Below are 18,419 nucleotides of genomic sequence, written 5' to 3'. Positions count from 1 at the left end.
GGAAAAGGAGACAAAGTGCAATCCACAACGCAACAAACGTTCTACATTACTCCAGGCCCAGGTACAGTCTTTCATTCCCAGTAGCTAGCAATTGTGGAAAAGGAGATTGCTATTTTGTTTATACCAGTTGTCTTCTTTAATCCAAAACAGTTATTTCTCCGTTGATAGATTAAAACCCCATGGAATAATATTACCAGCCCACTAGAAATTCCTGGTCGACAGACATTCTTTTAGTTTTAATTCTGCAGTGATAAAATCAGGACTGCAATCTTGAGATGGCAGCGTTGTAACTCTTATACAGGGGTGTGCATGGGGAGGAGAAACATTTTGCTGACACAAGCCTATCTAAAGCATGGGCTCTATCCCTTATCCCCACCTTCGCATTTAAAAACAGACCTTTTTCCTATCCTGTACAACGTATAAAGAAAATCACATTTTCTCCCTCTTACAAAATACTCCAGGACAGTTGCCCAAGATAATTTGTTTTATTTTACATAGCAAATACAGCAGCTTTAGGCTACAACTGCGGTGTTATTTGTTACTTATTTATTCCTTTGTATTTCAGAGACAATAATTGTATGTCATTCAATCAGGAAAATGTGTGTTCTTTTTTCATTCAAAAAAAGATCAAATTGTACACATTTCCCTAATTAGGCTAATTATAATTCTGCAAAGGTGTCCATAATACATTTTAGAGACAGAAGCAGGCGCATTAAATAAGAATATGATCCATTCCTTCCCAGTGCTACTTGGCGTGCCATTCCTTCCCAGTGCTACTTGGCGTGCCATTCCTTCCCAGTGCTACTTGGCGTGCCATTCCTTCCCAGTGCTACTTGGCGTGCCATTCCTTCCCAGTGCTACTTGGCTTTCAAACATCCAGGGTGAACTATGGATTGGCCATGTCCAAACCTCCGTCCCTTCCCCCAGTGAAAGGTGTAGGTGAGGTTCTGGTTATATATCCACCACTTACTGGGAAAAACACCCTTCAGGGGGCTAAAGTGCTCCCTGTGCCCTCCAATATATTTTCTATGGTCTAATTAATTGTGTAAGCAATCTCAATGACTTTGTGCCCTGGGAAGCGCCCGCTCCAGTGTACTCCTTAAGTCTGTTATCCTTTAAAAAATATATCTTAGGAGGCAACGTCAGACAACTCAACTCAACTTCATTTGTCTTTTGGCAAGTTTGATGGCTATGCATTTAAAAACCCATTCAATCTTATAAACCAAAAATGTTATGTACTCAGCTGTGATGGTCCTTCGTTCATCTGCTATTTATATGCTAATATCCACTCTCACTGGAAGGTAATTATTACAGCAAACCAATAACTCAGGTGTATGGGCTGCTGGAGCAAGGCGGCTGGGCCAGGGGAATGCCCGGCCAGGGGAATGGAATTAAGCGCTGCGAGTCGGTCGGTCGGTCGGAGGACACACTCAAGACTGCTGGAGGTGAAAAACTCTTTAAGTTGTCCTCCATTGTCTCTGCAGACAATGTAATGCCCCTCACTGCCTGGCTGGACAGCATTCAGTCTCAGAAACACACAAGTCCACAGACAGACAGACAGACACCATCTCCTCAGCATACAGGAGTATATTACATTATGCATTACTGTGGAGGGAGAATGTGTTCTGTGAAGATTGTAAAGGCTTTAATGCAAGAATCATTTAAATGCATTTACTTTCTTTACATAAGAAAATGTAGCCTAACGCAAAATGTGCTTTGGTCTTGGAAAGCATTTCCAGTCACATAGTGATTGATGTTAATGAGTATTTCCACCATGCATATATAGCCTAGCTACTATTCGATTGGTTCTGTGGTCAAGAGCCATGTCCAAATACTGTGTGGTACTTTGTAGCAGCATTTGATAAAAAGAGTTTCTGTCATAAAGTAATGAAGTGAGAAAAGACCTATTGGGTAAATAAGATTCAACGGGAGGGAGAGGATCTGACATGAAGACAAACAGAAGGGGGACTGAGGGATGCTTTGGGGACATGGAGATAGGTACCAGCCAATAGTAATGGTCCATATTCCAGACCTACTACCCGACTGGGTGTCTGGGGGATACACTAATGAGGGCCCCTTAGGGGCCTCCCCCGGGACCTCATCCTGGAGGGGACCGCCAGGTCACCTGACAGATGAAGTTATATATGTCTACATCCTCCAAACGACACTGTCAGCTTCCCCAATGTCTTTATCCTGAACGTCTGGAACAGGCAGAGTGGGCCAACCAGCGACGTGACACGGGCGCAATCATAGGATGATGAGACTATTACTTAGCCCATCTGATGAATATATTTGAACTATGTCTAGATAAATGCATGCTGAAAGTGGTTCACATTAAATAGGCCCAGTCTCTGAACATCATAAAGATAATGACATTCGGGGATATAACAACAGTTATCCTGCTTACTGATCTCAAATGAGTGATCATGTGCTTGACTGAACCCTGTACAGATCAGTGGTCAGTGTGGACCAGGAGTGCAGAGGGTGAAGACAGACTAGGCCTGCCAAGCCTCTCCGTTAGCTCACAGACAGAGTGTGGAGTGTTGCTAACATTAATACCAGTCAGTCTGTAGATATTGTACACACGGCCTGATCAGGTGAGGATGAAGCACAGAACAGGCAGGGGGAAAGACTCTCTCTGTTTATCTCCAGTTTCCCAATGTGAAAAACAGAGAGACATCAATTACTGCTCTTCCTCCTGGTCCTGATAAGATGCCTTATCTGGGTAAACAACGCAATATTCATCCCATGCTGCATGTTCAATGTGTGGGGAGGGGGTTGAAAAGGTGCCTGCTTTACAAATACTCCCTTCTTTACCATAAACCTCAGTGACCAATAATTAAAGGTGCTTAAATGAGATCCAGCCAGCTGCAGAGTGCTGGTGTCAGACACATCCACCTCTTCCATTTATCAAATGGGTGCCACTGCCAGCAGACAGAGAGAGAGAGAGAGAGGGAGAGAGAGGAGGGGTACTGCTGGAGGAAGAGGGATACTGCTGGAGGAAGAGGGATACTGCTGGAGGAAGAGGGATACTGCTGGAGGAAGAGGGATACTGCTGGAGGAAGCGGGATACTGCTGGAGGAAGAGGGATACTGCAGTACAGCAGGCACTCAGTCTGGATGTGGGTTAAGGTTTGGCCCTTTCATTTACAATAGGACTAGGACGGAGAAGTGGGTCCTACATGGAGCATGGATTGCTCAATCAAATATCAAATTGATGTCAAAGGTACATTTTAATTAAAGCAGTTTTCATGGATACGTTTAAAAAAAGCATACTTTGCTTTCTGTTGTACTCACTGAAGCCCCATAGAGAATTAACGCAACATAGAATTAAAACATAACATAAATTACCCAAATCCATGATTGGATCTCATAAATGTTTCTGTGCATGTTATGCAACTGTGAGGTGGTACAATGTAGTGTAGTCCTGCAGGCTGAAGCCATACAAATATACTAACTACAAGGCTATTAAGGGTTGAGTTGTTTTGGTAATTACTTTGTTCCTTGACTTCACGTCTATGTTTTTATGTCAGTGGAGTGAGAAGCAGCTAAACTACCATCTTTACCTTTTTGGATTTCTCAATTTTACTCCCAATCAGCACGGGTTTATTGAGTCGAAAAAGCAATCACATCCTTGTCAGAGCCCCGATAAAGCGAATACAGTAATGAAATGCTTTTAAGGGTAAAAAGGAAAAACTAATTATGATAAAGGACTTTAAGTTGTTGCTTTATCACACGGCATTGGAAATGTTGTCTGACAGTGATAAACCTTTACAGGTAGCAGTATGGCGCTCTGTCACTGTCACTTCCCCGCGTTCCCTCAAACGCAACGCTCTCTCTCGCTCTCCCTGCCCAGTTAAAAAGGGACATCAGGTGTCATAATGATGAGTCTCATAACTGCTAGGTATGCGTAGTATTCCAGAGAGGGAGAGAAATGGTTCTGTCTATTAATACCTAAAGCCCTGCCTCTCCATTCTCTCTCGCTGTGCTAATCTCAGCCTGATGCGTTCCATTTCAACACCGCTATCATACCTCGCACAAATGTCCAACTATTCATTTTTTTAATACAACCACTGCGGTTCTTCCACTTCCAGGCCCTGAAACAATTTAAAATAAAAGACATTACAGAAGTGCTGAACATGGAATTAGATTTGAGGGACTTTTGCCTTCAGGTGTTAATGGTATTGAGGCCATGGACAACATGTCAATGATGCCGCTCACTTTTTCCAATGAGAAAATCAATAACACGTGGGATTTCACAGTTTTCAGAGAAGATCTGAACATGAATATGAAAAGGGGAGAGGATAAAGATGTCTGTATTAAAAACACAGCAATTGATGCATACTGCATTAGTGCAATCTACTTACTTGTATTTAAAAAAGGATTTTACCTATGAATACAGACCACACACAGATATCTGCACACTGACGTTTTCTTTAAATGATCCTCAGTACCGTACTGATAGTTGTCAACCCCTCGAGCCAGGCCGTTAACCCACTGTTCCCCGGGAGCCGAAGACGTGGATGGAGATTAAGCCACCTCTCTGATTCAGAGGGGTTGGGTTAAATGCAGAAGACACATTTCAGTCGAAGGCATTCAGTTGTACAACTGACTAGGTATCCACCTTCCCCTACTCGTATGGGGCGGCAGGTAGCCTAGTGGTTAGAGCGTTGGACTAGCAACCAAAAGGTTGCAAGATCGAATCCCTGAGCTGTCGGGGTAAAAATGTGTCATTCTGCCCCTGAATGAGGCAGTTACCTCACTGTTCCTAGGCCGTCATTGAAAATTAGAATTTGTTCTTAACCGACTTGCCTAGTTAAATAAAAGCATGGCAAGTGGCAATCCTCTCCGTGGGTAATATGTTGTGAAATAGTGCCCTCTACTGGTAAAAATATATACTTGCAACCAGGCTGAGAAGTCACAAAAATATGACAGGGATCTGGATTTCTTGCAAATGATTATATTTCTCGACACCTGCCCTTCAGGCTAAATAATGTTTTCATTGTACTCACCACTCTGCGATGCCTGGCCTTGTAGTCAATGTGCAGGTCTTCGTGTTTCTGCAGAGCTCTCTCCAGCGACGACTTGAAGTCGATGGCACGTCTGAGGAGCGGTTCTGGCACACCCGCCTTGGTGAAAACCTTGGGAGAAAGTATTCAACTTTTTGCCTGTCCTGAAACATGTACACAGGTCCTAAATAGTATCAACATTACTATCAAGCAGACCTGGAGCCTGTCCTGGAACATGTACACAGGTCCTAAATAGTATCAACATTACTATCAAGCAGACCTGGAGCCTGTCCTGGAACATGTACACAGGTCCTAAATAGTATCAACATTACTATCAAGCAGACCTGGAGCCTGTCCTGGAACATGTACACAGGTCCTAAATAGTATCAACATTACTATCAAGCAGACCTGGAGCCTGTCCTGGAACATGTACACAGGTCCTAAATAGTATCAACATTACTATCAAGCAGACCTGGAGCCTGTCCTGGAACATGTACACAGGTCCTAAATAGTATCAACATTACTATCAAGCAGACCTGGAGCCTGTCCTGGAACATGTACACAGGTCCTAAATAGTATCAACATTACTATCAAGCAGACCTGGAGCCTGTCCTGGAACATGTACACAGGTCCTAAATAGTATCAACATTACTATCAAGCAGACCTGGAGACTGTCCTGGAACATGTACACAGGTCCTAAATAGTATCAACATTACTATCAAGCAGACCTGGAGACTGTCCTGGAACATGTACACAGGTCCTAAATAGTATCAACATTACTATCAAGCAGACCTGGAGCCTGTCCTGGAACATGTACACAGGTCTTAAAGGACCATTATTTTGGTTTATCCATGTTTGATGATTGAGAGCATCTTGGCTGGCTGCATCACTGCTTGGTACGGCAACTTCAAGGCGCTACAGAGGGTGGTGAGTACGGCCCAGTACATCAGAGGCGGAGCTCCCTGCCATCCAGGACCTCTATACCAGGTGGTGTCAGAGGAAGGGCCAAAAAGTTGTCAAAGACTCCATCCACGCAAGTCATAGACTGTTCTCTCTGCTACCGCACAGCAAGTGGTACCAGTGCACCAAGTCTAGAACCAACAGGAACCACACACTCACACACACATACACACACACAACATGTGCACACATGCATACTGATGCCACACACACACTTACAATCATAGGCTGCTGCTAGTGTCATTTATTTTTCCTGTTGCCTAGTCATTTTACCCCTACCTATATGTACATATCTACCTCAATTACCTCGTACCCCTGCACATCAACTAGGTACTGGAACTCCCTGTATATAGCCATGTTACTACCTGGTACTTCCTGTTTATAGCCATGTTACTACCTGGTACTCCCTGTATATAGCCATGTTACTACCTGGTACTCCCTGTATATAGCCATGTTACTACCTGGTACTCCCTATATATAGCCATGTTACTACCTGGTTCTCCCTGTATATAGCCATGTTACTACCTGGTTCTCCCTGTATATAGCCATGTTACTACCTGGTTCTCCCTGTATATAGCCATGTCACTACCTGGTTCTCCCTGTATATAGCCATGTGACTACCTGGTACTCCCTGTATATAGCCATGTTACTACCTGGTTCTCCCTGTATATAGCCATGTTACTACCTGGTTCTCCCTGTATATAGCCATGTTACTACCTGGTACTCCCTGTATATAGCCATGTTACTACCTGGTACTCCCTGTATATAGCCATGTTACTACCTGGTACTCCCTGTATATAGCCATGTTACTATCTGGTACTCCCTGTATATAGCCATGTTACTACCTGGTACTCCCTGTATATAGCCATGTTACTACCTGGTACTCCCTGTATATAGCCATGTCACTATCTGGTACTCCCTGTATATAGCCATGTCACTATCTGGTACTCCCTGTATATAGCCATGTCACAACCTGGAACTCCCTGTATATAGCCATGTTACAACCTGGTACTCCCTGTATATAGCCATGTCACTACCTGGTACTCCCTGTATATAGCCATGTTAATACCTGGTACTCCCTGTATATAGCCATGTCACTACCTGGTTCTCCCTGTATATAGCCATGTCACTACCTGGTACTCCCTGTATATAGCCATGTTACTACCTGGTACTCCCTATATATAGCCATGTTACTACCTGGTACTCCCTGTATATAGCCATGTCACTACCTGGTACTCCCTGTATATAGCCATGTTACTACCTGGTTCTCCCTGTATATAGCCATGTCACTACCTGGTACTCCCTGTATATAGCCATGTTACTACCTGGTACTCCCTATATATAGCCATGTTACTACCTGGTACTCCCTATATATAGCCATGTCACTACCTGGTACTCCCTGTATATAGCCATGTTACAACCTGGTACTCCCTGTATATAGCCATGTCACTACCTGGTACTCCCTGTATATAGCCATGTTACAACCTGGTACTCCCTGTATATAGCCATGTCACTACCTGGTACTCCCTGTATATAGCCATGTTACTACCTGGTACTCCCTGTATATAGCCATGTCACTATCTGGTACTCCCTGTATATAGCCATGTCACAACCTGGTACTCCCTGTATATAGCCATGTTACTACCTGGTTCTCCCTGTATATAGCCATGTTACTACCTGGTTCTCCCTGTATATAGCCATGTTACTACCTGGTTCTCCCTGTATATAGCCATGTTACTACCTGGTACTCCCTGTATATAGCCATGTTACTACCTGGTACTCCCTGTATATAGCCATGTTACTACCTGGTTCTCCCTGTATATAGCCATGTTACTACCTGGTTCTCCCTGTATATAGCCATGTTACTACCTGGTACTCCCTGTATATAGCCATGTTACTACCTGGTACTCCCTGTATATAGCCATGTTACTACCTGGTTCTCCCTGTATATAGCCATGTTACTACCTGGTTCTCCCTGTATATAGCCATGTTACTACCTGGTACTCCCTGTATATAGCCATGTCACTACCTGGTACTCCCTGTATATAGCCATGTCACTACCTGGTACTCCCTGTATATAGCCATGTTACTACCTGGTACTCCCTGTATATAGCCATGTTACTACCTGGTTCTCCCTGTATATAGCCATGTTACTACCTGGTACTCCCTGTATATAGCCATGTTACTACCTGGTACTCCCTGTATATAGCCATGTTACTACCTGGTACTCCCTGTATATAGCCATGTTACTACCTGGTTCTCCCTGTACATAGCCATGTTACTACCTGGTACTCCCTGTATATAGCCATGTTACTACCTGGTACTCCCTGTATATAGCCATGTTACTACCTGGTTCTCCCTGTATATAGCCATGTTACTACCTGGTACTCCCTGTATATAGCCATGTTACTACCTGGTACTCCCTGTATATAGCCATGTTACTACCTGGTACTCCCTGTATATAGCCATGTTACTACCTGGTACTCCCTGTATATAGCCATGTTACTACCTGGTACTCCCTGTATATAGCCATGTCACTACCTGGTACTCCCTATATATAGCCATGTTACTACCTGGTTCTCCCTGTATATAGCCATGTTACTACCTGGTACTCCCTGTATATAGCCATGTTACTACCTGGTACTCCCTGTATATAGCCATGTTACTACCTAGTTCTCCCTGTATATAGCCATGTTACTACCTGGTACTCCCTGTACATAGCCATGTCACTACCTGGTTCTCCCTGTACATAGCCATGTTACTACCTGGTACTGCCTGTACATAGCCATGTCACTACCTGGTTCTCCCTGTACATAGCCATGTTACTACCTGGTACTCCCTGTATATAGCCATGTTACAACCTGGTACTCCCTGTATATAGCCATGTCACTACCTGGTTCTCCCTGTATATAGCCATGTTACAACCTGGTACTCCCTGTATATAGCCATGTCACTACCTGGTTCTCCCTGTATATAGCTATGTCACTACCTGGTACTCCCTGTATATAGCCATGTTACAACCTGGTACTCCCTGTATATAGCCATGTCACTACCTGGTACTCCCTGTATATAGCCATGTTACTACCTGGTACTCCCTGTATATAGCCATGTTACTACCTGGTACTCCCTGTATATAGCCATGTTACTACCTGGTACTCCCTGTATATAGCCATGTCACTACCTGGTACTCCCTGTATATAGCCATGTCACTACCTGGTACTCCCTGTATATAGCCATGTCACTACCTGGTACTCCCTGTATATAGCCATGTTACTACCTGGTACTCCCTGTATATAGCCATGTTACTACCTGGTACTCCCTGTATATAGCCATGTCACTACCTGGTACTCCCTGTATATAGCCATGTCACTACCTGGTACTCCCTGTATATAGCCATGTCACTACCTGGTACTCCCTGTATATAGCCATGTCACTACCTGGTACTCCCTGTATATAGCCATGTTACTACCTGGTTCTCCCTGTATATAGCCATGTTACTACCTGGTACTCCCTGTATATAGCCATGTTACTACCTGGTACTCCCTGTATATAGCCATGTTACTACCTGGTTCTCCCTGTATATAGCCATGTTACTACCTGGTTCTCCCTGTATATAGCCATGTTACTACCTGGTACTCCCTGTATATAGCCATGTTACTACCTGGTTCTCCCTGTATATAGCCATGTTACTACCTGGTTCTCCCTGTATATAGCCATGTTACTACCTGGTTCTCCCTGTATATAGCCATGTTACTACCTGGTTCTCCCTGTATATAGCCATGTCACTACCTGGTACTCCCTGTATATAGCCATGTTACTACCTGGTACTCCCTGTATATAGCCATGTTACAACCTGGTACTCCCTGTATATAGCCATGTTACTACCTGGTTCTCCCTGTATATAGCCATGTCACTACCTGGTACTGCCTGTATATAGCCATGTTACTACCTGGTTCTCCCTGTATATAGCCATGTTACTACCTGGTTCTCCCTGTATATAGCCATGTTACTACCTGGTTCTCCCTGTATATAGCCATGTTACTACCTGGTTCTCCCTGTATATAGCCATGTTACTACCTGGTACTCCCTGTATATAGCCATGTTACTACCTGGTTCTCCCTGTATATAGCCATGTTACTACCTGGTACTCCCTGGATATAGCCATGTTACTACCTGGTTCTCCCTGTATATAGCCATGTCACTACCTGGTACTCCCTGTATATAGCCATGTTACTATCTGGTACTCCCTGTATATAGCCATGTTACAACCTGGTACTCCCTGTATATAGCCATGTTACTACCTGGTACTCCCTGTATATAGCCATGTCACTACCTGGTACTCCCTGTATATAGCCATGTTACTACCTGGTACTCCCTGTATATAGCCATGTTACTACCTGGTACTCCCTGTATATAGCCATGTTACTACCTGGTACTCCCTGTATATAGCCATGTTACTACCTGGTACTCCCTGTATATAGCCATGTTACTACCTGGTTCTCCCTGTATATAGCCATGTTACTACCTGGTACTCCCTGTATATAGCCATGTTACTACCTGGTTCTCCCTGTATATAGCCATGTCACTACCTGGTACTCCCTGTATATAGCCATGTTACTACCTGGTACTCCCTGTATATAGCCATGTTACTACCTGGTACTCCCTGTATATAGCCATGTTACTACCTGGTTCTCCCTGTATATAGCCATGTTACTACCTGGTTCTCCCTGTATATAGCCATGTCACTACCTGGTACTGCCTGTATATAGCCATGTTACTACCTGGTTCTCCCTGTATATAGCCATGTTACTACCTGGTTCTCCCTGTATATAGCCATGTTAGTTTTACTCTGTATTGTTATTCACTGGGTATTTATTCCTCGTGTCACTATGGCTCTTTTTTTAGCCCCTTTTTCTACCCAATTTCATGATATCCAATTGGTAGTTATAGTCTTGTCCCATCGCTGCAACTCCCATACGGACTCAGGAGAGACCGTACACCTGGCGACCGTCACAGCGTGCATCCGCCCGGCTCGCCACAAGGAGCCGCTAGACTGCGATAGGACAAGGATATCCCGGCTGGTCAAACCCTCCCCTAACCTGGACGACGCTGGGCCAATTGGGCGCCACCTCATGGGTCTCCCGATCGCGGCCGGCTGAGACACTGCCTGGGATCGAACCCGGATTCTTAAGTAAGCATTTCACTGTAAGTCTGCACCTGTTGTTTACTAAGCATGTGACAAATATAATTTGATTTGAATGATGGGCACAGCCCACTGTTTTTGAAAATCAGTTGAATTTGAAGCCCTACCTGAACCCAGTACTGGACGACAGGCAGGTGTTTAGTGCTGAGCAGTTTGTGCAGGTCCTTCATGGTGTTCACCACTGCTTCATTTTCCTCTGTCTCCTTTAACTTTAAATCTGTGGGGATTGAGGAAAACTACTGAAAGGTGACATTCCTTCCCTGTCTGGCACATTTAAAAAAAACAGCACCTCTTATTCAGTGTGATCTTTTGGAAGTGTTGATTAGAACTCTTTCGAGAATTATGTTGAAGGTTATGTGTGTTCCTATAGACGTAACTGTCCTGTGTGAGTGACTACTCACCTGTGGAGAGGTTAAAGGTTATGTGGGTTCCTATAGGTCTAACTGTACTGTGTGAGTGACTAATCATGTGTGGAGAGGTTAAAGGTTATGTGGGTTCCTATAGGTCTAACTGTCCTGTGTGAGTGACTACTCACCTGCGGAGAGGTTAAAGGTTACGTGGGTACCTATAGATGTAACTGTCCTGTGTGAGTGACTACTCACCTGTGGAGAGGTTCAGGTCCAGGCTGTATTTGTGAGATATGAGTCCTGTGTTGCGTATGAATGCATCTTCATCCAGAACATCCTCCATATCGCTGTCTTCATCACTAGGATCCTCTTCCTCCTTCTCCTCATTGGTTTTCGTTGCTGTACTTGTCTCTGGATTCTTGGGTTCCCTCTGGAGCTCCAGGTCTTTACTACAACAGGGCTGTTCGTCTAGGTCACTGGAGGTGCTAGCCTTCTCATTAGGCACAGAAGAGACAGAAGCGGTTGAATTATTGGCTGGAGTTGAGGTATCTAGGTCACTGAGGTCAAACTCTGCAGGCAGAAGCAACTTCATGCAGTTGTTTATCTCTGTAAGACACTCTTCAATCTCTTCTGAGGCATCTGAGAAGAAGCAACAACAACACATAGAAAAGTTATACATTAGCTAAACTCAATGCATGAAAACCCTAAACCTGGTGTATAAAGGAAGTGATACAATATAATTATTATAATGATAATAAAAACAATAGTAATAATATGTAAGGTGTGCACCTTCCATTTCCTTGGTGGCCTTTTCAACTTTGTCTTTATAAATCCTCTCCAGTCTTTTCTGTCTCTCCTCCTCTCGTTTCCTCTCAGCTAGTGTTCTGGCCTGAACATCATGAAAGTCCACCTGAAAGGAACACAAACAAACAAGATTATTGCAAAACAGCACTTCAATTACTTGTTTTACTGTGACCTTTAAAATTATATAAGGCTAATCATCCTTCTTACCTTTTTAACCTGCTTGAGAAAGTGGTAGCCCAAGGCCAGTTTCTTATAGGCTTCTCCGTAAGTGGTCTGCCATTCTTGCACAGTTTTGATGGCAACGGTCTTCAGCTTTCGAGCCACCTCTTTGGGTGGTGGCAGAGGCTCATCTGAGTCTGTCTCCACTGTCAGGTCCAGAAACTCCTGGAAGTTGTCCACCAGCAGGACCCTGAAGTGGTGTGAGCGGGTGAAGAGCTCACTGACCATCTGGAAGGCTGACAGGCGGATCTCGGCATGCTCCTGGGCCAGCTGCGTCATGGTCAGGTGGTAGAAGTGCTCAATGTAGTCGTTGGAAACTCTGTTAGAGGAGAAGTTGTGTTTTACAAAATTAAAAGTGTACTCATTTGTATGTAAAGCTGAAGCGGAATAAGTAAATTAGCTATAGGAAAGAACTTCCTACTTGCATATCTTTTTCACTTCCTTCAGTTTATTTGGATTTAGTTGTGGTTCCCCAGATGTGGTCAACTCTTCCACGAGCTCTGACAACTTATCTCGTTGTGCGTGGTCCATCCTTTTACCTGAAGTGCTGGGAGATAAACCACGAATAGTAACGGTAGTATGCAAATTAGCACAAATGTAAAAATAAACCAGAAGCAATGTAGCTAACTAAGCCAACGGCGACACCCCTGGGTATACTTGAATTAAAGTGGTAGCTAATGGTATTTAAAGAGACTAGATAAAAACAAACTAGCTATATGCTAGCTGGCAAATACGTAGGCAAAGACCACTTCACGCGCGAGACACATACATACTAACTCCAGTACAGTACGTCCACATAGATTACCGTTCAAAATATTTTATGAAGAATTCACGACAGTCGTATTTAATAATAATTCATAATTGTGAGCTTATGAAAGACATTGCTGGCTGCTACACTGTCAGGTCTTCTAGCTACTGTAGCAAGGTCTGTAGCAAAGACAGCTAGCTAGCTCCTCCTGAATGCCTGTTATGCTGAGCATGCGTCGCCCAGCCCTAGCCAATCAGCTGCTTCAAACAAAACAGTCACTTCCGGTCAGGAATTTTCTGCGCCTTCAGTAGGGCACAATATCCTGACAGGATTCCTATGATAGATGCTTCAGGTTGTTTTAGCGTTCATAGCAATGGTTATCAACTGTACTGCAGTAATGGAACGTTTATCACAGAAAATAGATGTAGTGGTGGTAGCTGCAGATAAGTACTTGCAAGGTTGGGGAGTAACTGATTACATGTTATCCGTTACATGTAAGGGATTACAAAAAAACGGTAACTGTAATATTTTACGTTACCAGCAAAACCATTGTTATCAGATTAGATTCTTTTGAAAAACTAGATCATTACTTCGAGGATTACTTTTAAATTCAGAAAGGGTGTTTGCGAAAAATTATCTTTGAAACTTCTCTGTTTTCTCAATGACATTCAAATCAGCATTGAAAAAAGGCGCACATTTAAGTTTGTTTCACCTGAGCGAGTCTGACCACAAGTCATGGACCACTATGATGACACACCAAATGTATTTGATGGATCGCGGGAAAAGAGCAGTAATAGGCTTTTGTAGGCTACAGTCCAAGCTATGTCTTCCAATGTTGCGACTTCTGACGGCATCCAAAGACGATCACATTTGAATAAACGCTTGGAGGTAAGGATGACAACAGTGGTGAAGTCTACGGCGATACGGATATTACAAATTATTAGTGGTGGGAAAAGTACTCAATTGTCATACTTGAGTAAAAGTAAAGATACCTTAATAGAAAATCACTCAAGTAAAATACTACTTGAGTAAAAGTCTAAAAGTATTTGGTTTTAAATGTACTTAAGTATCAAAAGTAAAAGTATAAATCATTTACACTTCCTTATATTAAACAAACCAGACAACACCATTTTATTGTTTTTATTTTATTTACGGATAGCCAGGGGCACATTCCAACATAATTTACAAACAAAGCAAAACCTTGCAAGTACTTGTGTTTAGTGAGTTCGCCAGATCAGAGGCAATAGGGATGACCAGGGATGTTATCTTGATAAGTGTGTGAATTGGACCATTTTCCTGTCAAAATGTAACGAGTACTTTTGGGTGTCAGGGAAAATGTATTGAGTAGAAAGTACATTGTTTTCTTTAGGAATGTAGTGAAGTAAAAGTAAAAATTTCCAAAAATATAAATAGTAAAGTAAAGTACAGATATCCTCCAAAACTACTTAAGTAGTACTTTAAAGTATTTTTAAGTAGATTACACAACTGCTTATTATTGATTTTTACATAGCGAATTGATACGAATCACACTGCTGCTCTCTCATTTAGCTATTTGCGCCTTACAAATTGTGGTTGTTGTGGATGGCTGTTCACAAATCTAAATGTGTATTTGAACCCAACAATGGTTAAATTCAAGAAGTTTAAGCTGCCTATCAATCATTGTTTTAAAAAAATGCCCTCTTCAACAGCTGAATAGTGTGGATCCAAGCCTATTGAATAAATGTGGGGCTTTTTTTGCTCAATCTAATTTATGCTGATAAAAATAAATAATCCATTGGCCTAATGGACACATGCTCAAACTTGCACACTTTTGATTGACTTAAAGGGGCAATCTGTAGTTGCTACATCCATATTTGGATTTATACATTATACACTGCTCAAAAAAATAAAGGGAACACTTAAACAACACAATGTAACTCCAAGTCAATCACACTTCTGTGAAATCAAACTATCCACTTAGGAAGCAACACTGATTGACAATAAATTTCACATGCTGTTGTGCAAATGGAATAGACAACAGGTGGAAATTATAGGCAATTAGCAAGACACCCCCAATAAAGGAGTGGATCTGCAGGTGGGGACCACAGACCACTTCTCAGTTCCTATGCTTCCTGGCTGATGTTTTGGTCACTTTTGAATGCAGGCGGTGCTTTCACTCTAGTGGTAGCATGAGACGGAGTCTACAACCCACACAAGTCGCTCAGGTAGTGCAGCTCATCCAGGATGGCACATCAATGCGAGCTGTGGCAAGAAGGTTTGCTGTGTCTGTCAGCGTAGTGTCCAGAGCATGGAGGCGCTACCAGGAGACAGGCCAGTACATCAGGAGACGTGGAGGAGGCCGTAGGAGGGCAACAACCCAGCAGCAGGACCGCTACCTCCGCCTTTGTGCAAGGAGGAGCAGGAGAAGCACTGCCAGAGCCCTGCAAAATGACCTCCAGCAGGCCACAAATGTGCATGTGTCTGCTCAAACGGTCAGAAACAGACTCCATGAGGGCCCGACGTCCACAGGTGGGGGTTGTGCTTACAGCCCAACACCGTGCAGGAGGTTTGGCATTTGCCAGAGAACACCAAGATTGGCAAATTCGCCACTGGCGCCCTGTGCTCTTCACAGATGAAAGCAGGTTCACACTGAGCACATGACAGACGTGACAGAGTCTGGAGACGCCGTGGAGAACGTTCTGCTGCCTGCAACATCCTCCAGCATGACCGGTTTGGCGGTGGGTCAGTCATGGTGTGGGGTGGCATTTCTTTGGGGGGCCGCATGAGGCATTTATAAGTTACATTCTTCAAGAATCAATATATATATACTGCTCAAAAAAATAAAGGGAACACTTAAACAACACATCCTAGATCTGAATGAAAGAAATAATCTTATTAAATACTTTTTTCTTTACATAGTTGAATGTGCTGACAACAACATGATGTCCCAGATGTGCTCAATTGGATTCAGGTCTGGGGAACGGGCGGGCCAGTCCATAGCATTAATGCCTTCCTCTTGCAGGAACTGCTGACACACTCCAGCCACATGAGGTCTAGCATTGTCTTGCATTAGGAGGAACCCAGGGCCAACCGCACCAGCATATGGTCTCACAAGGGGTCTGAGGATCTCATCTCGGTACCTAATGGCAGTCAGGCTACCTCCATGTGCTCGCCAGAGGTAGCCTGACTGCCATTAGGTACCGAGATGAGATCCTCAGACCCCTTGTGAGACCATATGCTGGTGCGGTTGGCCCTGGGTTCCTCCTAATGCAAGACAATGCTAGACCTCATGTGGCTGGAGTGTGTCAGCAGTTCCTGCAAGAGGAAGGCATTAATGCTATGGACTGGCCCGCCCGTTCCCCAGACCTGAATCCAATTGAGCACATCTGGGACATCATGTCTCGCTCCATCCACCAACGCCACGTTGCACCACAGACTGTCCAGGAGTTGGCGGATGCTTTAGTCCAGGTCTGTGAGGAGATCCCTCAGGAGAGCATCCGCCACCTCATCAGGAGCATGCCCAGGCGTTGTAGGGAGGTCATACAGGCACATGGAGGCCACACACACAACTGAGCCTCATTTTGACTTGTTTTAAGGACATTACATCAAAGTTGGATCAGCCTGTAGTGTGGTTTTCCACTTTAATTTTGAGTGTGACTCCAAATCCAGACCTCCATGGGTTGATAAATTGGATTTCCATTGATTATTTTTGTGTGATTTTGTTGTCAGCACATTCGACTATGTAAAGAAAAAAGTATTTAATAAGATTATTTCTTTCATTCAGATCTAGGATGTGTTGTTTAAGTGTTCCCTTTATTTTTTTGAGCAATATATATATATATATATATATCCATTGATTCTTGAAGAATGTAACTTATAAATGCCTCATGAGTTGAGTTCAACTGTCACACTCCCAGAACCCAAAATATAAGCTTATTTTATTCCAAAGTTTGTAGTTGGTCCCGTGTGGCTCAGTTGGTAGAGCATGGTGTTTGCAACACCAGGGTTGTGGGTTCGATTCCCACGGGGGACCAGTTCACTACTGTAAATTGGTCTGGATAAGAGCATCTGCTAGATGACTAAAATGTAACAAACACTGTATAGCCTCATAACATGGTTAAAATAATTGTGCTGATATCATGGATGGTCAGTCCTTGCATCCATAGCTCTGTCTATTAATCTGAGAGTGGTTACATTTCTCCAGGCCCATCCCTCAGCTTCTTTACCAAAACACACACAGGTTGGCATTTTGTTATTATTATACCTGTGGATTTGCCTTTTAAACAGCTGCATATTATCAAGGTATCAAAGTGTCACCAACTAAAAGGTTAACAATAGGCCTATAGCAAATGCAGCATATGGCATTCATTTTTCACATGTAAATAGCACTTTTCAGTAGTGCTCAAAACATGCCATTCCATGAGCGCAGCATTGATTTTTCAACTTGAATTAATGAGCCCAATCAGTTGTCCATGACAACAAAATCATAAACAACAGAGTAGGGCTGGCTAATAAGTCCTTAGTTTTGGTGTCATGCTCAGGTAAAACGATTTGGCTAATCTATACTTCCATATTCCCAAATCCTATTCTTGAAGATCATGGGGTATAACTTTTATTGGAATGACTGGAGTTCTGACTTCAGAAGTTACAGGGTGTGTTGAGTGGTGGTGTCTGTTTGCCTGGTGTAGGACCATAACGGGTTAATATTAGTGGAATAGAGTGGAGGATTTTTAATAAGGGTAGGGTAAATTTCTTCTTCATTTTGTGTCACAAAGTATAATGGATTTATACACCAGTCCAGTTGGTGGCGGTAAAGTGCAACATATTGGATGCCATCCGCCACAAAATATAATTGAAGAAAAGAAGGACACACCCAAATACAGTACGTATGAACACAGATTGAACAATGAGACAGATATTTGACCGGAAGTATAAATGTGAAGCATCAGGTTCGCGTTTACACTCACTACCACATGTGGTAGTAAGTTTTGTAGACTTTACCCTTTGCAAAAGATTAGGAGTGCAAAGGCGAATTGCACACGCGCCCTTGACAAAGGAGGCGTTCCCTAACGGAAATATGCAGATGTACGCTAGAACGCACCAATAGGATCTCGCTAGCTCGTGCTTGGCTCTGCCCACTATGACTCATTT

At 43.4% G+C, this 18,419-nt stretch overlaps 1 protein-coding gene across 3 annotated transcripts in view; it reads right to left on the bottom strand.

Annotated features, from left to right (window-relative positions):
- uvssa (UV-stimulated scaffold protein A) overlaps window positions 1–13,523 on the bottom strand; it is a 29,192-nt gene extending 15,669 nt beyond the window's left edge. The window contains exons 1-7 of one of the 3 annotated variants that reach the window (XM_014212763.2): window positions 13,347–13,523; window positions 12,963–13,088; window positions 12,530–12,860; window positions 12,308–12,428; window positions 11,774–12,157; window positions 11,279–11,388; window positions 5,012–5,140 (exon numbers count right to left, since the gene is read on the bottom strand). In XM_014212763.2, the coding sequence (XP_014068238.2) occupies window positions 5,012–5,140; window positions 11,279–11,388; window positions 11,774–12,157; window positions 12,308–12,428; window positions 12,530–12,860; window positions 12,963–13,072 (1,185 nt within the window). In that variant the 5' untranslated portion in view covers window positions 13,073–13,088; window positions 13,347–13,523. Of the gene's footprint in view, window positions 1–5,011; window positions 5,141–11,278; window positions 11,389–11,773; window positions 12,158–12,307; window positions 12,429–12,529; window positions 12,861–12,962; window positions 13,089–13,310 lie in introns of all 3 variants that reach the window. The other 2 variants (XM_014212762.2, XM_014212764.2) reach the window with 2 other exon arrangements.
- Window positions 13,524–18,419: the final 4,896 nt, after the last annotated feature.

The sequence above is a fragment of the Salmo salar genome, chromosome ssa09, assembly GCF_905237065.1.
Source record: "Salmo salar chromosome ssa09, Ssal_v3.1, whole genome shotgun sequence".
Taxonomy (NCBI): domain Eukaryota; kingdom Metazoa; phylum Chordata; class Actinopteri; order Salmoniformes; family Salmonidae; genus Salmo; species Salmo salar.
Note: the sequence above shows the minus strand (reverse complement) of the source record. Positions and strands in the feature narration are given on the sequence as shown.